Raw genomic sequence first — 16,908 nt, forward strand, 5'->3', positions numbered from 1 at the left:
ACTTTTTGATGATATTCTAATTATATGACCAGCACCTGTATATCACCGAATATATACATTATTGATTTGTGGAGTTTGATTTGTATATTTATTTTTATTTTATTTAGGTTTAATTTTTTTTTTTTTTTTTTGGGAAATATAAATTACATTGTGTATATTATTGATTTGTGACATTTGTGACACTGTTGAAATTTAAGTTACACTATGTACATTATCAATTATATATACTGAGTTGTGGAGTCAATATTCAATATATTATTATCATTTGTTTATTTTTTCTTTTGTTTATTTATATTGACTATACTTTGTTTGATTTAATTTATGTAACCGTCGAACTTCCTCTTTTCTGTTTGTCCTGTGTAGCACAACAGGTGATTGTCATTAGACTAATTAATTGCTGCTCAAAATGAACTCTGAATGTGTTTGTTACTCACACCCTGACGAAGGCAAAATCAGCAGCAATGCGTAGGTGTGCAGACTGTGCACTTGTCACCCGTTTTAATATTTAGCCATGATGAAATAAAGGCTTTTTAAAAAACTTTTCTATAAGATTCGAGTGCCTTGGACCATCCTCAATTTTACGAGCTGAACTATCCCTTGCACCCAAAGAGCACCAAGACGGAACTCATAGCAGCATTTCTTTTGCATTTTTTTGCTTTGAGATTTTATATATATATATATATATATATATATATATATATATATATATATATATATATATATATATATATATATATATATATATATATATATCAGGGCTCGACAATAAGGACTGCTCGATGACCCGGGGCCAGCGTGGAGACGACCCTTGGGACAGCTGACGGAACTGTCACTTGCGGGCCAGTGCTGCATCGTAGGGGTGTGCAACATAGGCCTATATCGTATACGTACAATGATATCTAAATGTTGTTTTAACAATCTGAAATTATTGAGTATGTCCCTCACTTTACAAAAAACGAAACAAAAACACACCCATAGAGTGCGTGTATTCACTACATGATGTAGTCTAGTAGGTTAGATGAGTGCGCATATGAATTTAGAGTGCATATTTTCACTGATTGATCTAGTCTATAAAAATTCATTTAGAATGCCCCCAAAATTCAAGATAAGGGGCAAAAATGACCCTGTATGTCTTTTATATTTATTTTATAAGTTAATAATAACTGAAAATATGGCTTTTAAAAGGTAAAAAATATGTTTGAATTTATTGGAAAAGACAATTTGTCACTGCTGCAAACTGACCACCACACATAATATGAAGAATATCCGAAAACTTTAGGAGTCATCGGTCCATGGCAGTCCTTAATGTACCAGCACAATAACACGTGTTTGGATGTGTGGGCCGTGAGTTGGAAAAGGTTGGGAACCACTGATCTATGTATTGCATTAAATTGTTTTGCCCCCCAAAATTAAAACTACAAAACTAAAACTATTATGAAATTAAGCTTTTAAAATAACATTTTATTGGGAGATATAGTGTAACAACTGATAATATATGTATTTTAAATAGTCTGTTATACCCTATATGAGACAAAAAACATGACTAAACGTATTAACTGACTTACAGAGCTCTTCTGGAGGTTTTGATGACTGCCGATAATCTAATGAGACACTCGTCTGATTTCTTGAATTTCTGAAGATCAAACTCCTCCAGCTCTTCCTCTGATGTCAACAACACAAAGACCAAAGCAGACCACTGGGCAGGTGAAAGGTCACCAGATGAGAGGCTTCCTTTGCTAAGGTGGGTCTGAATCTCCTTCACCAGAGTTTGGTCGTTCAGTTCATTCAGACAGTAAAACAGATTGATGGATCTCTCTGCAGGCACATTATCTTCTAATTTCTGCTTGATGTACTGAACTATTCCCTTGTTGCTCTGGTCATTGTCGTCTTGCTGTGTTAACAGACCTCGTAAGAGTCGTCGATTGGACTGGAGTGACAGACCGAGGAGGAAGCGAAGGAAAAGGTCCAGGTGTCCATTCTCACTCTTGAGCGCCTTGTCCACTGCAGTCTTGAGAAAATCAATCATGGTTTCATTTTTGTTTTCCTGTTCTGTAGACTCATGATCAAACACACTTGTCTTGTTGATGTCTAGTAACAGATGTGCATAAAGGGCTGCAATAAACTCTTGAATGCTCAAGTGAACAAAGCAGTACATGGTACCAAGAGTGATCCCGGTTTCCTCCTTAAAGATCTGGGTACACATGCCTGAGTACACTGATGCCTTATAGACGTCAATACCACAGGCTTCCAGGTCTGTGTCATAGAAGATCACGTTGTTTCTTTCCAGCTGATGAAATGCCAGTTTTCCCAGTGAAAGGATGGCGTCTTTATCCCAGAAAACATCTGCTGCGTATTCTCCATCATACTTTCTGCGGCTCTGCTGGATCTGAAAGCGGAGAAAGTGTGTGTACATTTGTGTCAGAGTCTTGGGAGTGTCTTCAGTATTTGATTCCTGCTGTGTTTTAGAGATCTCATCAGCCTGATTGTTTTTCACATCATTATTTCTTTTCTCCTCCAGAATGTTCTGGAGAACAGTGGCTGAAATCCAGCAGAAGACTGGGATGTGGCACATGATAAAGAGACTCTTTGATTTTTTAACATGATCAATGATTGTGTTGGCCTGATTCTGATCCGTGAATCTTTTCTTTAAGTACTCTTCCTTTTGAGCGTCACTGAATCCTCGTATCTCTGTCAGCCGGTCGATACAGTCAGGAGGAATCTTACTGGCAGCTGTTGGTCTGGTGGTGATCCAGATGAGAGCAGAAGGAAGCAGATTTAACTTCATGAGGTTTGTTAGGAGAACATCCAGAGAGGCTGGTGACGATACATCACGCCACGTCTCATTATGATCAAACTTCAGAGGAAGACGACATTCGTCCAATCCATCAAGAATGAACAAGACTTTGAATTGATTCCTTCTTGTAAGGTTCAGTCCTTTTGTCTCTGGGAAAAACTGAGTTATAAGGTCCATCAAACTTAGTCTTTCTTTCTCCTTTAAGTTCATCTCTCTGAATGGAAGAGGAAATATGAAGCTGATATCTTGATTTTCTTTTCCTTCAGCCCAGTCCAGAACAAACTTTTGCACAGAGACTGATTTTCCGATGCCAGCGACTCCTTTTGTCAGTACAGTTCGGATCTCCTCGTCTTGTTCAGGTGCTTCAAACAATTGTGTGCATTTAACCTGTATCTCTTGAGATTCATGACGCCTGGAAGCAACTTCAATCTGTCTGACCTCATGTTCAGTATTGACCTGTTCACTGCCACCCTGAGTGATATAGAGATCTGTGTAGATGTTATTCAGAAGTGTGGAGTCACCTTGCTTCGCAATTCCTTCGAACACACATTGATACTTCTTCTTTAGGCCACATTTTAGCTGATGAATGAAGAGCAGCTCATCTAAACACAGGAACAGAAAATAGATAGTTTTAGTCTTAATTTTCTCTCCTACATTTATAAGTGTCAATCAGATGATCATGAGTCTCTGACCTTCTAGAGCATCAGCAGCTTCATCTTGCTTCATCTCTCTCAGGTAATGTAGTGTGAGATCAAGAGCTGCTGCTTTGGTACTGCATCTATTCTCATTAAAGTCCTTCACAAAGTGTTGTGTGTTCTCTTTTTGTAATATTTTCTTAAACTTTTCAAGTTCATTCTTCAGAAACGTGATTATTTTGCTCTCAAGATCCTACAAACAAAGTAAGAAAAAAAAGATACAGAACAACACAATTTAACCAGATCCACATCCATATTTGGTCAAAAATATTTATTTATTTAGATATTAAAAATATTTGTAAAAGAAACCAGTTAAAAAACCAAAAATGAATTAGCTATAATTTTTAACACACAAAAACAACACATTTTTCTTACATTTTGATTATTATTTATGGGTTCTTCAAATTTCTGTTCTTGTATTTGTGCAAGAAATGTTCAGTAACCTGTTTGTTTTAGTTTTTTAACCTTTATGAAAATGTGTTTTCCTACCTGGAAGATCCACAGGAGATTGTCTTTGAAACTCTTGTGGTTCCTGTGAGTCTGAATGTCTGAGTCTAACGTCTCATATTGAAGCCTGTTAGACAATAAAATAAAATACTGCATTTTCAGGCAAAATATTATTATTGTTTTTAAAGGTGGGATAAGCCATATTTCAAAAACACTGTTTGGAAGTTATTCGGGCCGACACAAACAGCAAACGTGCAGCCAAGCAGCATTAGGGGGCGTATGACGGTCAAAGAGAGAGAACGAGCAAGAGGGAGATTTGAAGAAAGACTGCAGAGAGAGAGATGAGACACAATAAAGAATATCACTGGAATGAAGGTTTATGACTGGGCAAGCGCTTTAGGACCCGCAATAATATTAGAAAAGCTTTCCAGCTCTGGAGAGAGCTAAGAGAAAAGGCCTGAAAACAGATGCAGAGGCTGATTTGATTCTGCTTCACATGTGAGTAACACTGGGTTTGAGTGTCTGGAGCTGCTGTGCTGTTGGCGATTAACAACATTAACAAACTCTTGCCTATATTTACTCTTGTGTACTGTATGTTAATTTTTTGTGCTTCCTTGTCTTTCTTTCATCATCTGCGCTTTATTTTTCGTGAAGCATTATTTTGTTGCGCGTCAGCTGTGATAAACAGACATTCACTCTTGCATTGCGTGTGTAACAGAGGCCAGTTAGTGAGAGTTGTGCAGGTAAACCACTGCACACTGATGACCGCTAGAGAATGAGGTGTTTAGTGTCATTGTTAGTGCTCTCTCCTCGCCTGCCAGCAGCGATCGGGGTTAGAGACCGACTCAGAGCAGGGTGGTTAGGATTGGAGGGTAAGTTTTGGAGGCGGGGTGATGAAGAGAGGGGTGTTTGTTTGGGTTGATTTCAAATATCAACAATGTCCAACAGTGTTTTTGAAAAATGGTTTACCCCAACTTTAACAGTGAAAAAGAAAGCATATATTATGATATTTAAAGTTTACGCTGTTAAAGTGTGAGATCTATTTTAGTATATATAGTGAATTCTGCATTAACAATAGGTATTTTAATATGTTGTGCAGCAGTTATGTCAGCACACTAAAATAAATGGGTATTACAAGAAACAGAATTATAATTAAAATCAAATCATTTCAATCCTTTTGCTGATGCTCCCTTTAGGTTTTTATAGCACTGCTGATTATAAATTGGAATGATATTTGAATGATACAGTTTCATAATAAATATTTGATGAAAATATTCAGTCTATTCACACAGTCTATGTGTGTCCAACAATAAAAAACACATGAAATACCTTCTGATAGTTGATGGTTTTCTCTCACTGAATTTTGGTACTTCACCTTTTGACCAGTCACTCTTCACAGACACAGAGCTGGACACATGTGAGTCTGATCTTACACTAATGACACAAAGAGCAGAAAGATAAAACACTTTACTACAGGAAATACTTCAGTCTCATTTGAAAGGGTTTAATGTTGCAAATAGTAATTAAATGCAGTATAGACACACTTTTGTCTATCTATGACTGAAGATGGATGGAAGGACATAATTCATGTTTGGGTTGTAAGATCTATTTTCCATGGTGAATTTATGCCTCCTTGTTATTGTATTACTGTAAAGATGCTCCAGACTGAGTTCAATAAAGAGGAAAGCAGACTAGTAGACACTGTGTTCTCTGAATTATTGTTTTATTTAAAGGATTAGTTCACTTTCAAATGAAAATTAGCCCAAGCTTTACTCACCCTCAAGCCATCCTAGGTGTATATGACTTTCTTCTTTCTGATGAACACAATCAGAGAAAAATATTATTAAATATCCTGACGCATCAGAGCTTTATAATGGCAGTGAACAGGATCAACGAGTATGAGCTGAAGAAAGTGTCTCCATCCACATTCATCCATCATAAACATACTCCACACGCCTTAGGGGGTAATAAAGGCCTTCTGAAGTGAAGCGATGCGTTTATGATGTATGGATGTGGATGGAGACACTTTCTTCAGCTCATACTCGTTGGTCCTGTTCACTGCCATTATAAAGCTCTGATGCGTCAGGATATTTAATAATATATTTCTCTGATTGTGTTCATCAGAAAGAAGAAAGTCATATACACCTAGGATGGCTTGAGGGTGAGTAAAGCTTGGGCTAATTTTCATTTGAAAGTGAACTAATCCTTTAATTTCCATCACATTTATCTTAGCTAATGCAATGCTGTAACACAAAACACATGAAATGCTTTTTAGCAGCTGATGACACACCAAAATTAAATGGGTATTACAAGAAACACATGAAATACCTTTTGTTAGTTGATGGTTTTCTCTCACTGAATTTTGGTACTTCACCTTTTGACCAGTCACTCTTCACAGACACAGAGCTGGACACATGTGAGTCTGATCTTACACTAATGACACAAAGAGCAGAAAGATAAAACACTTTACTACAGGAGATACTTCAGGTTTCATGTGAAAAGGTTTAATGTTGTAAACAGTGATTAAATAAGTAATTTAATTAAAAGTTTGTTTGTTTATGATTTAACGCCATGCGAGCTACCTCGGCTATATTCATGGTGAGAACGAGATTTTTTATTTTTTTAATAAAGGAAAAAAAAAAAAAATTTGATTTTTAAATTTAATCCTAGATAAAAATTCTACAACTAAATCAGGCATTACTTCATTAAAAATCTTTTCATAAAAGTCAACAGAAAAATAAAGAGATCTAACAGATTTCAAACTAACACAATCCATCAAAATATGCTTCAGTGATAATGGATTCTGGGATAAAGGAGGATCTTCACCCATTAACAGAAACATATGGGTTAGCCTGGAGTGCCCTATTCGCCAGCGTGTGTAAATAAGATGATCCCAGCTATTTTCAAACGTTTTGCACCAACCACAGGATTGATTTTATAAAGTTTGTTTGTTATACATTTATAATTAAATTAAAAGTAATTAAATTTATGCCTCCTTGTAATTGTATAACTGTAAAGATGCTCCAGACTGAGTTCAATAAAGAGGAAAGCAGACTAGCAGTGTCACGAATGTGGCTCCCTCGCCTCCTCCTCCGCACCACCGGAGGGAGCCATCACCCGAATATTGACTGTTCCCATTCGGACTACGCTTCCCATAGGCCCTCATTCCTGGGACTGATTGCGCACACACCTGCACCCCATCACGCTCACACTATTTAAGCCACACACACACACACACTCACCGCGAAGTCTTGATTTGCCCCGGTGATCATTTCTGAGTGTTTTCTTGTGGATTGTTTATTCTGTTACTGTTGGACTGTTTACCCGTTGTGATTCTCTGCTGCCTGCCCTGAACCTTGCCTGTATACTGGACTGTGTTTGCTTGCCGCCTGCCCTGATCTCCGCCTGTGACCCGATACTGTTTGTCTGCCGCCTGCCTCGACCATTGCCTGTTCCTGTTTATGTCTTTGCCATTGCCCCTGTCTGCCTTGGTGTTTAATCTAAATAAAGCTGCAAATGGATCCCCATTCTGCTGACCCTTCATTACAGAAGACTTCGCCAAACAGCGATCCAGCAGCAATCATGCAGATCTCCACCGAGCTGTCCGCCCAGGCCAACCAGCTCGCGGTACATCAACACCAACTGAATCGATTGACTTCTCTTACCGAGGAGCTGGTGAGAACTCTACAGAGTCTTCGATTCGACGCCGCCGAGGCCACCACGCCGCCGCCAGCGACTCCCGCCAGCCAGGCCTTCACGGCCGTTCCCGCCGTAAATCCACGCCTCGCACTCCCGGAGAAGTTTGACGGAACCCCCGCGAGATATAAGGGTTTTCTTCTACAATGCTCGCTGTTCATCAACCAACAACCCACTCTCTATCCCACCGAGTCCAGTCGGATTTCCTTGGTCTGCTCTCTGTTGACGGGACGAGCGCTGGATTGGGCCACGGCTGTATGGAGAGAGGATGGATCTGTATTTCCCACCTTCTCGGCCTTCCTGCAAAACCTCAAAGAGGTCTTCAACCATCCTGAGGGAGGCAAGAGCGCGGGAGATCAACTGCTGTCGCTGTGTCAAGGTAACAACACAGCCGCCGAATACGCTCTCAGCTTCCGAACCCTCGCCGCACAAACAAACTGGGTCGAAGACACGCTGAAACTGTTGTTTCGCAAGGGACTGTCATTAGAGCTTCAAGCCGAGCTCGCGTGCCGCGACGAGGGAAAATCACTCAACAACTTCATTGAGCTGGCCATTCACATCGATAATCTCCTCCGGTCTCGACGCTCAACCCGTCTGCCCACTCTGACCACTCCTACGTCTGAACCCATGCAACTCGGATACACCCCGCTTCGTCCAGAGGAGAGGGAGAGGAGACGACAGCTTCATTTGTGTTTGTATTGCGGCCAAGCAGGCCACGTCAGGATCAACTGCCCCATCCGACCCAATCCATCCAACCCGAAAGCGGTGAGTCCTCCACTCTCCACCGACTATCCCTTCAACTGCCTCAAAATACCCATTCAAGTTACAGTGAATGATCTATGTATAACTACGCACGCATTTTTGGACTCTGGGGCTGCGGGTAACTTCATGTCAGACACATTCATCCATGAACACAACATCGCATTAACGGACTGCAATTCTCCATTGGCAGTGGAGGCGCTAGATGGAAGACCCATCGGAGGAGGAAGGATAGCGCACATCACCGCTGAACTCACACTGCAAGTGGGAGTACTTCACCAAGAACACATCCGATTTTACGTAATTCACTCACCCAACAATCCAGTTATCCTTGGTCTCCCATGGCTCAGAACTCATAACCCGCTCATTTCCTGGAAGGAGGGCCAGATCGTTCAGTGGGACGCCATCTGTCACGAGCGCTGTCTGAAACAGATCACTCCCATACCAGTCCAGGCCGTCTCAGTTCACGAGCCCAACCCTGACGAGCCCGACATTCCCGCTGAGTATGCCGATCTGGCGGTTGCATTCAGCAAAAGCAAGTCAACCGAATTACCTCCTCACCGTTCCAGTGACTGCGCCATCGATCTGCTTCCAGATACCACGCCCCCCAAGGGCAGAATATTTCCCCTGTCTCAACCAGAATCAGCAGCTATGAAAGCATACATTGAGGAAGAACTGGCCAAGGGGTTCATCCGACCCTCGACATCTCCGGCAGCATCTGGCTTCTTCTTCGTCAAAAAGAAGGACGGCAGTCTTCGACCCTGCATAGACTACCGTGGACTGAACGATATCACAGTTAAGTTTCGTTACCCTCTGCCATTGGTCCCCGCAGCCATGGAACAGCTAAGGCAAGCCAAGCACTTCACTAAACTAGACCTCCGGTGCGCTTACAACCTGATTCGCATCAGAGAGGGTGACGAGTGGAAGACGGCCTTCTCCACTGCCACCGGCCACTATGAGACCCTTGTCATGCCGTTCGGGCTGTCCAACAGTCCTTCCGTCTTCCAATCATTCATCAATGACGTCTTTCGTGATATGCTTAATCGCTGGGTCATCGTCTACATCGACGACATCCTCATATATTCCAAAACCTTCGAAGAACACGTCCAACATGTCCGGGCCGTTCTGCAGCGGCTCATCCAGCACAAATTGTATGCCAAAGCGGAGAAATGTGAGTTCCATCGTACTTCTACTTCATTTCTGGGTTATGTCATCAGTCAGGAGGGGGTGGCGATGGACGACAGCAAAGTAAAGGCGGTGCTGGAGTGGCCGCAACCACACACGCTGAAAGAACTGCAACGATTCCTGGGGTTCGCCAACTTCTACAGGCGATTCATTCGAAACTTCAGTGGTATTGCGGCGCCTCTAACTTCCATGACTAAGCGACAAACCACACGCCTCTCCTGGACCCACGAAGCAGTGCACGCTTTTCAAGCTCTGAAGGAGCGGTTCACCTCTGCACCCATTCTCCGCCACCCAGACCCAGAACTCCCATTCGTGGTCGAGGTCGACGCCTCCAGCACGGGCATTGGGGCTATACTCTCACAACGCCAAGGTAATCCAGCAAAAATGTACCCATGTGCGTTCTACTCCAGAAAGTTGTCGGCAGCAGAGCGCAATTATGATGTAGGCAACCAGGAGCTGCTGGCTATGAAGGCGACGTTGGAGGAGTGGCGCCACTGGCTGGAGGGAGCACAACATCCATTCACCATGCTCACAGATCACAAAAACCTGGAATACCTCCGGTCTGCTAAGCGTCTGAACCCTCGGCAGGCAAGATAGGCCATGTTTTTCACCCGTTTCCAGTTCACAGTAACTTACAGACCCGGCTCAAAGAACGCTAAAGCAGACGCATTATCTCGCCAGGCAGAGGTGGTGGAGCGGACGGAGAGTGAGGAGAGCATCATCCCTGCCAAACTGCTGCTTGCCCCAGTCCAGTGGGAAATCATGACCGAAATCTCACAAGCCAACGAACACACCACACCACCACCAACCAGTCCACCTAACCGCACTTTTGTCCCGGTGTACCTCCGCAATAAACTGCTTCATCAAGTTCACGATTTCCCCAGCTCAGGCCATCCAGGCATTACTGCCACCCTACATCTATTACAGAACCGGTTCTGGTGGGACACCATGGTAGCAGACACCACCCAATTCATCAACCAGTGCACAGACTGTCAAACTTCCAAAACTCCACACCAAGCCCCAGCAGGACTATTACAACCGCTGCCCATTCCACAACGCCCCTGGTCCCACATAGCCATCGACTTCGTCACCGATCTCCCTGAATCCCGTGGCCACACCACGATCCTCACAGTAATCGACCGTTTCTCCAAGGCATGCCGACTCATACCACTGCACGGCGTTCGAGACAGCAGAGACCCTATGCAACTTCGTCTTCCGTTTCTACGGTCTGCCAGAGGACATCGTGTCTGACAGAGGCCCACAGTTCACATCCCGGGTATGGACAGCCTTCTTTAAACAGTTAAACATCAACATCAGCCTCACCTCAGGATACCACCCAGAATCCAACGGACAGACCGAACGCATGAATCAAGAACTCACCAGATTCTTACGCACATACTGTCAGCGGAATCAATCAGAGTGGAGCCGTTACCTGTTGTGGGCCGAGTATGCTCAAAACTCTCTGCGGAAACCTGCCACTGGTGTTACACCCTTCCAGTGCGTCCTGGGCTTTCAACCGCCTCTTTCCCTGGTCCGGGGAACCGTCCAACCTGCCATCGGTAACCGAGTGGTTGCAGCGAAGCGAGGAGACCTGGGACCTGGCCCATCATCACCTTCAACGTGCTGTGAGAAGACAAGAAATACAGGCCAATCGACATCGTCGCCCCAACCCTGAATACGTCGTGGGGCAGTGGGTCTGGCTGTCAACGTGGGATCTGCGCCTAAGACTCCCATGCAAAAAACTCAGTCCCAGGTTTGTAGGGCCTTTCCAAATTACTAAACAAATTACCCCGTATCATTTCGTCTTGACTTACCTGCTAACTACCGTGTTTCTCCCACTTTCCATGTGTCGCTGCTGAAACCCTCTGGTGGTCCGAGAGGAGAGCTGGAGGGAGCCGAGGCCCACGACCCCCCGCCCTTGATGATCGAAGGCGAGGAAGCCTATCAGGTTCGAGAGTTACTCGATTCCCGGCGCCGGGGTAGAAGACTACAATACCTAGTCGACTGGGAGGGGTACGGCCCGGAGGAGCGATCCTGGGTCAATGCGGATGACATCCTGGACCCATCACTCGTGGACGAGTTTCATCGAGCGCATCCGGAGAGACAGGCCCCTCAACCACGTGGTAGACCCCGGCGCCCGCTTCCTCGCGTCTGGAGCCGCTCGCGGGGGGGGGGCTCTGTCACGAATGTGGCTCCCTCGCCTCCTCCTCCGCACCACCGGAGGGAGCCATCACCCGAATATTGACTGTTCCCATTCCGACTACGTTTCCCATAGGCCCTCATTCCTGGGACTGATTGCGCACACACCTGCACCCAATCACGCTCACACTATTTAAGCCACACACACACTCACCGCGAAGTCTTGATTTGCCCCGGTGATCATTTCTGAGCGTTTTCTTGTGGATTGTTTATTCTGTTACTGTTGGACTGTTTACCCGTTGTGATTCTCTGCTGCCTGCCCTGAACCTTGCCTGTATACTGGACTGTGTTTGCTTGCCGCCTGCCCTGATCTCCGCCTGTGACCCGATACTGTTTGTCTGCCGCCTGCCTCGACCATTGCCTGTTCCTGTTTATGTCTTTGCCATTGCCCCTGTCTGCCTTGGTGTTTAATCTAAATAAAGCTGCAAATGGATCCCCATTCTGCCGACCCTTCATTACAAGCAGACACTGTGTTCTCTGAATTATTGTTTTATTTCCATCACATTTATCTTATCTTTATCTTAAAGGTTAATGCAATGCTGTAACACAAAACACATGAAATTCCTTTCAGTAGCCGATGGCACACCAAAATTAAATGGGTATTACAAAAAAAAAAAAAAACAACAACAACACATGAAATACCTTTTGTTAGTTGATGGTTTTCTCTCACTGAATTTTGGTACTTCACCTTTTGACCGGTCACTCTTCACAGACACAGAGCTGGACACATGTGAGTCTGATCTTTCACTAATGACACAAAGAGCAGAAAGATAAAACACTTTACTACAGGACCAGTGTTGGGTGTAACGCGTTACTGTAATTAAATTACTTATCCACTGAAAAAGTAAAGTAAGGGATTACTGTTCATTTTTAGGTAGTTTAATTACAGTTACTTATAATGTACTTGCATTACATACTGTAAATTAGTTCAACAGTTCTGTATAAATCAATATTGAATTTAAAACATAAATTTGTCGTCTAAAGGTAAAAGTGAACACTGCCTCTTTAAAATCTTTAGCTGTAGTGCAGTTGTGCGTGAGTTCGCAACTTCGCACCAGTTGGCTGCATAGTCACTGTCTGAAGATGGCGGCAGAAGTGAGTGGCTATTTTGCAGAATGGAAATATTCCAATTACTTGGACACAGGTAGGCAAGAACATTACGGTAAAATGCTATGTCCTAGGGAGAAAAAACTACTGAGACACAGTCTTCAGTCAGCCAAAGCGCACACACACCTCTCGCGGCTGTCAGATTTCTGTGCTATTTTTACTTACTACTATTAGACCGCTAAATACTACTAATAAAAATTGCTCACAGTCCAAAAACATCTACAGTCATGTAGAAGCTCTGTACGTTAGTTAGTTATTAACTGTGACATTGTCTATAAAGCCCTGTTTGACATGTATATTTGACTTGTTCTAATTAAGGTTTACACATTATTTACATTTACTGTCCACTAAACGAGCACCTTTAAACCATAATGCAATATACTTTAATCAGGGTTTATACAGGACTTTACATATATGGTACATTAAACATGTTTAACTGTGATAAATGTTCCTGTAAATTAAATATGAAACCAGTTTCAAGACATTTTTAACCTGTGACAATCTAGAAACATTCATAGGAAGTTGTGAATTGTTTTGCACAGCATTAGACATGTCAATGGTGAGAGAAAACACTCCTTGTTGATCAGGCTGTTCTTTACAGGACAAACCTGAAACTCCAGTAGAGTTTTAAATGATTGTGTGAAAACAGACGCAGTCTTACCTCTGTTCCTCTGAGAGACTCATCTTAGAGAGAGAGTCCTTTCCTCGCTCGTCTGACATTACTGCAGATAAACTGACACTGAAAACAGCTCAGCTCTGGTATCTCTGTGTCGCTGAAGACCATCAGATGCTCAGCATGACCTGGACATGACAATGAGTCACTGAGATTAATATCAGGATACTTCAGAGGGATAAATGATGATGAAAAATAAGAACTAATGATGAATGTTGAGGTAAAACAAGTTAAAAAGTTAAAACATGAAGATGTTTGTGTTGCTTTATCATGGTGTTCATTGTAGTGAACATTAAAAAAAAAAAAAGTTTTTTAACATTAATGTCTATATCGAAGCATTATATTGAAGTGTTGGTCAGACTCGATTCGATTCATGATGACATTTTATTACATTTAAATAACATGAATTTAAAGGATTTTTAATATGTTTTGCAAGAAAAAGAAACTTCTAGGATAGTTTATAGTACCAAAAGTATTTAAATACATGTACAGTTGAAGCCAGCTTTGCATAATCAAAATGTTAATAATTTAAAAAAGGAGGGATTATAACATATGCATTTTGTTTTTATTTATTACTGCTATAAACTATTTCACATAACAGATGTTTAAATATAGACCAAAAGACAAAATGAATAACTGAATTTACACAAAAGATCCAGTTCATAAGTTTACATGTGTTTGAGTCAGGGGGTGTAAACTTTTGAAGAGGATGATTGGTGGAAATGGATCTTATTTCGCTTAGAGATCTAAGAGAGGTTATGGGGCATTGGTTGTCTTCCTCGCTTACAAGGGCGTAGTTTGGGTTTAAACATTGGAGGGTTGAAGTGTGAACCGTTTAACAGGGTCCCAGGGCATGCCCCCTCGTGACGTTGGTTTATTTGTTTATACGGGAGTTTTTGCAGCTTTGTGTACCTCACGTTGTGATTGACAGCTTCAGTGATTATAATGGCACCGATCTTTGCTCACTTTCTGTATATAATATATGTTTTCATGCTGCTAACTACACATTGCAAAGTTTCTGGATTGCACGATTGAATATGATTGACAGTGATAAACAGCAATGGACAGAACAAAACAATCTGATACTGTCTGTCAAATGATCTGTGCATTAAGTCTTGGAGTGTAACTGCAAAATAATAGCTAGACCTGTCACTTTATCTATGTAGGTGTAACGTGTTACTTTGTTGTTCATTTTATTACTAACTTTTCAAATTTACAATGACTTTTTATGTATAAATTTACATATTACATATGAAATAGTTCTGAGCACTTTGTTTTATGATCTGTCCTGACAGTGATTATGTTTTATTTCATGAATAAATAGGATAAGTCAATATTACAAATGGTTTCTTTGCATTTATTTTGGATGTATTGTCAGTACTGGGCTCACAGTTCACATGGGTCGGGTACTTTACTGTGTGTGTGGATGACCGTGTTTGTTTACCGCCGAAGACCATTTCTGACACAGGAAAAACCCTGTACATGAAAGTCAAACTGCAACATTGGGAAAAGCAAGTGCAAAATGTGGAAACAAGAGTGAAGGGGAAAACAGCATAAGCATACAAAAAATGAAAATATACATACATTTACATTTAGTGATTTAGCAGATGCTTTTATCCAAAGCGACTTACAAATGAGAATCAATCAAAGAAGAAATCAAATCAACATGAGTGCAACAGTACACAAGTGCCGTGTCAAGTCCCAGTTTCACCAGCAAAGTGCTCGTAGCAAGGAATTATTATTTTTTAAAATATACAAATAGATGGAGAGCGAGAATAGAAATAGGAAAAAAAGAAAGACATAAAGTAAGTGCTAATATTACTGGGTCAAGTGTTGATGAAAAAGATATGTTTTTAGCAGTTTTTTGAAAATATGAGCAGAAAACATGATTTGTGTGCAATTTGGATAACTTTGAATCCATGTTTCAGTTTAATGTTTTTTTTTGTTTGTTCTTTTATTCATGCTTAGCCTGTTTTTCAATTTATTTATTTTTCAGTTTTGTGCAACATAATTTTTAATTCATGTTTTCAATTTTTGATTCATGCATATTATTTTTTTATCCGCAACTGCAATACATTTGACTGGAAATTGATCCCATACCTTAAAGAGTTAGTTCACCCAAAAATGAAAATTCTGTCATTAATTCCTCACCATCATGTCGTTCCACACCCGTAAGACCTTCGTTAATCTTCAGAACACAAATTGAGATATTTTTGATGAAATCCGATGGCTCAGTGAAGCCTTCATAGGAAGCAATGACATTTCCTCTCTCAAGATCCATTAATGTACTAAAAACATATTTAAATCAGTTCATGTGAGTACAGTGGTTCAATATTAATATTATAAAGCCACGAGAATATTTTTGGTGCGCCAAAAAAACCCCAAAATAACGACTTATATAGTGATGGCCGATTTCAAAACACTGCTTCATGAAGCTTCGGAGCGTTATGAACCTTTTGTGTCGAATCATGATTCGGATCGCGTGTCAAACCGCTGAAATCACGTGACTTTGGCGCTCCGAACCGCTGATTCGACACGCTGATTCATAACGCTCCGAAGCTTCATGAAGCAGTGTTTTGAAATCGGCCATCACTATATAAGTCGTTATTTTGTTTTTTTTGGCACACCAAAAATATTTTTGTGGCTTTATAGTATTAATATTGAACCACTGTACTCACATGAACTGATTTAAATATGTTTTTAGTACATTAATGGATCTTGAGAGAGGAAATGTCATTGCTTCCTATGAAGGCCTCACTGAGCCATCGGATTTCAACAAAAATATCTCAATTTGCGTTCCGAAGATTAACGAAGGTCTTACGGGTGTGGAACGACATGAGCGTGAGTAATTAATGACATTATTTTCATTTTTGGGTGAACTAACCCTTTAAGGCTGGTGCACACTGTGCGATTTTGGCCACGATTTGGTTGTTTGAGACAAATTTTGAGAATCCTAAAAGATTCCTATAATTCTAGGCTAAAATCTGTAGTCTTTGATCGCTAGTTTGACATGTTCACAGACGATCAAATTTTTCCTCTGACGAAATTCTGGCAGTGTCAATTATTTGGCGCACAATCCTCCAGTGTAACTTCTCCTACGACACACGTCAAATTGTCTTCGTTTTTCAAGACAATTCAAGCCGTGATCAGAATTAACGCTAGAGATGTGTTTGTTAGACACTATTTCAGCTCACAGTCACCGAACGCGTGTGGGTTGATGATGTTAAACTCCGGACGAGTTTTTAACGCGTCTTGACTGTCGTACAGTCTGACATAATGACAGCTGAGATCCCACAGTGTGACATGAGGATCATGTTCGTACAGTCTGACAAGCAACAGTCGTAAAGGACTGT

General features: G+C 41.6%; 1 protein-coding gene across 1 annotated transcript in view; it reads right to left on the reverse strand.

Moving 5' to 3' along the window:
• The window catches only part of LOC127525781 (uncharacterized), a 231,807-nt gene that overhangs the window by 204,593 nt on the left and 10,306 nt on the right, over positions 1-16,908 (reverse strand). The window contains exons 2-7 of the mRNA XM_051918719.1: positions 13,544-13,683; positions 12,418-12,522; positions 5,266-5,370; positions 3,979-4,063; positions 3,487-3,682; positions 1,566-3,396 (exon numbers count right to left, since the gene is read on the reverse strand). Coding sequence (XP_051774679.1) covers positions 1,566-3,396; positions 3,487-3,682; positions 3,979-4,063; positions 5,266-5,370; positions 12,418-12,522; positions 13,544-13,602 — 2,381 coding nt within the window. The 5' untranslated portion in view covers positions 13,603-13,683. The remainder of the gene's footprint in view (positions 1-1,565; positions 3,397-3,486; positions 3,683-3,978; positions 4,064-5,265; positions 5,371-12,417; positions 12,523-13,543; positions 13,684-16,908) is intronic.

This window comes from Ctenopharyngodon idella, chromosome 14 (assembly GCF_019924925.1).
Source record: "Ctenopharyngodon idella isolate HZGC_01 chromosome 14, HZGC01, whole genome shotgun sequence".
In the NCBI taxonomy this organism is placed as follows: Eukaryota; Metazoa; Chordata; class Actinopteri; order Cypriniformes; family Xenocyprididae; genus Ctenopharyngodon; species Ctenopharyngodon idella.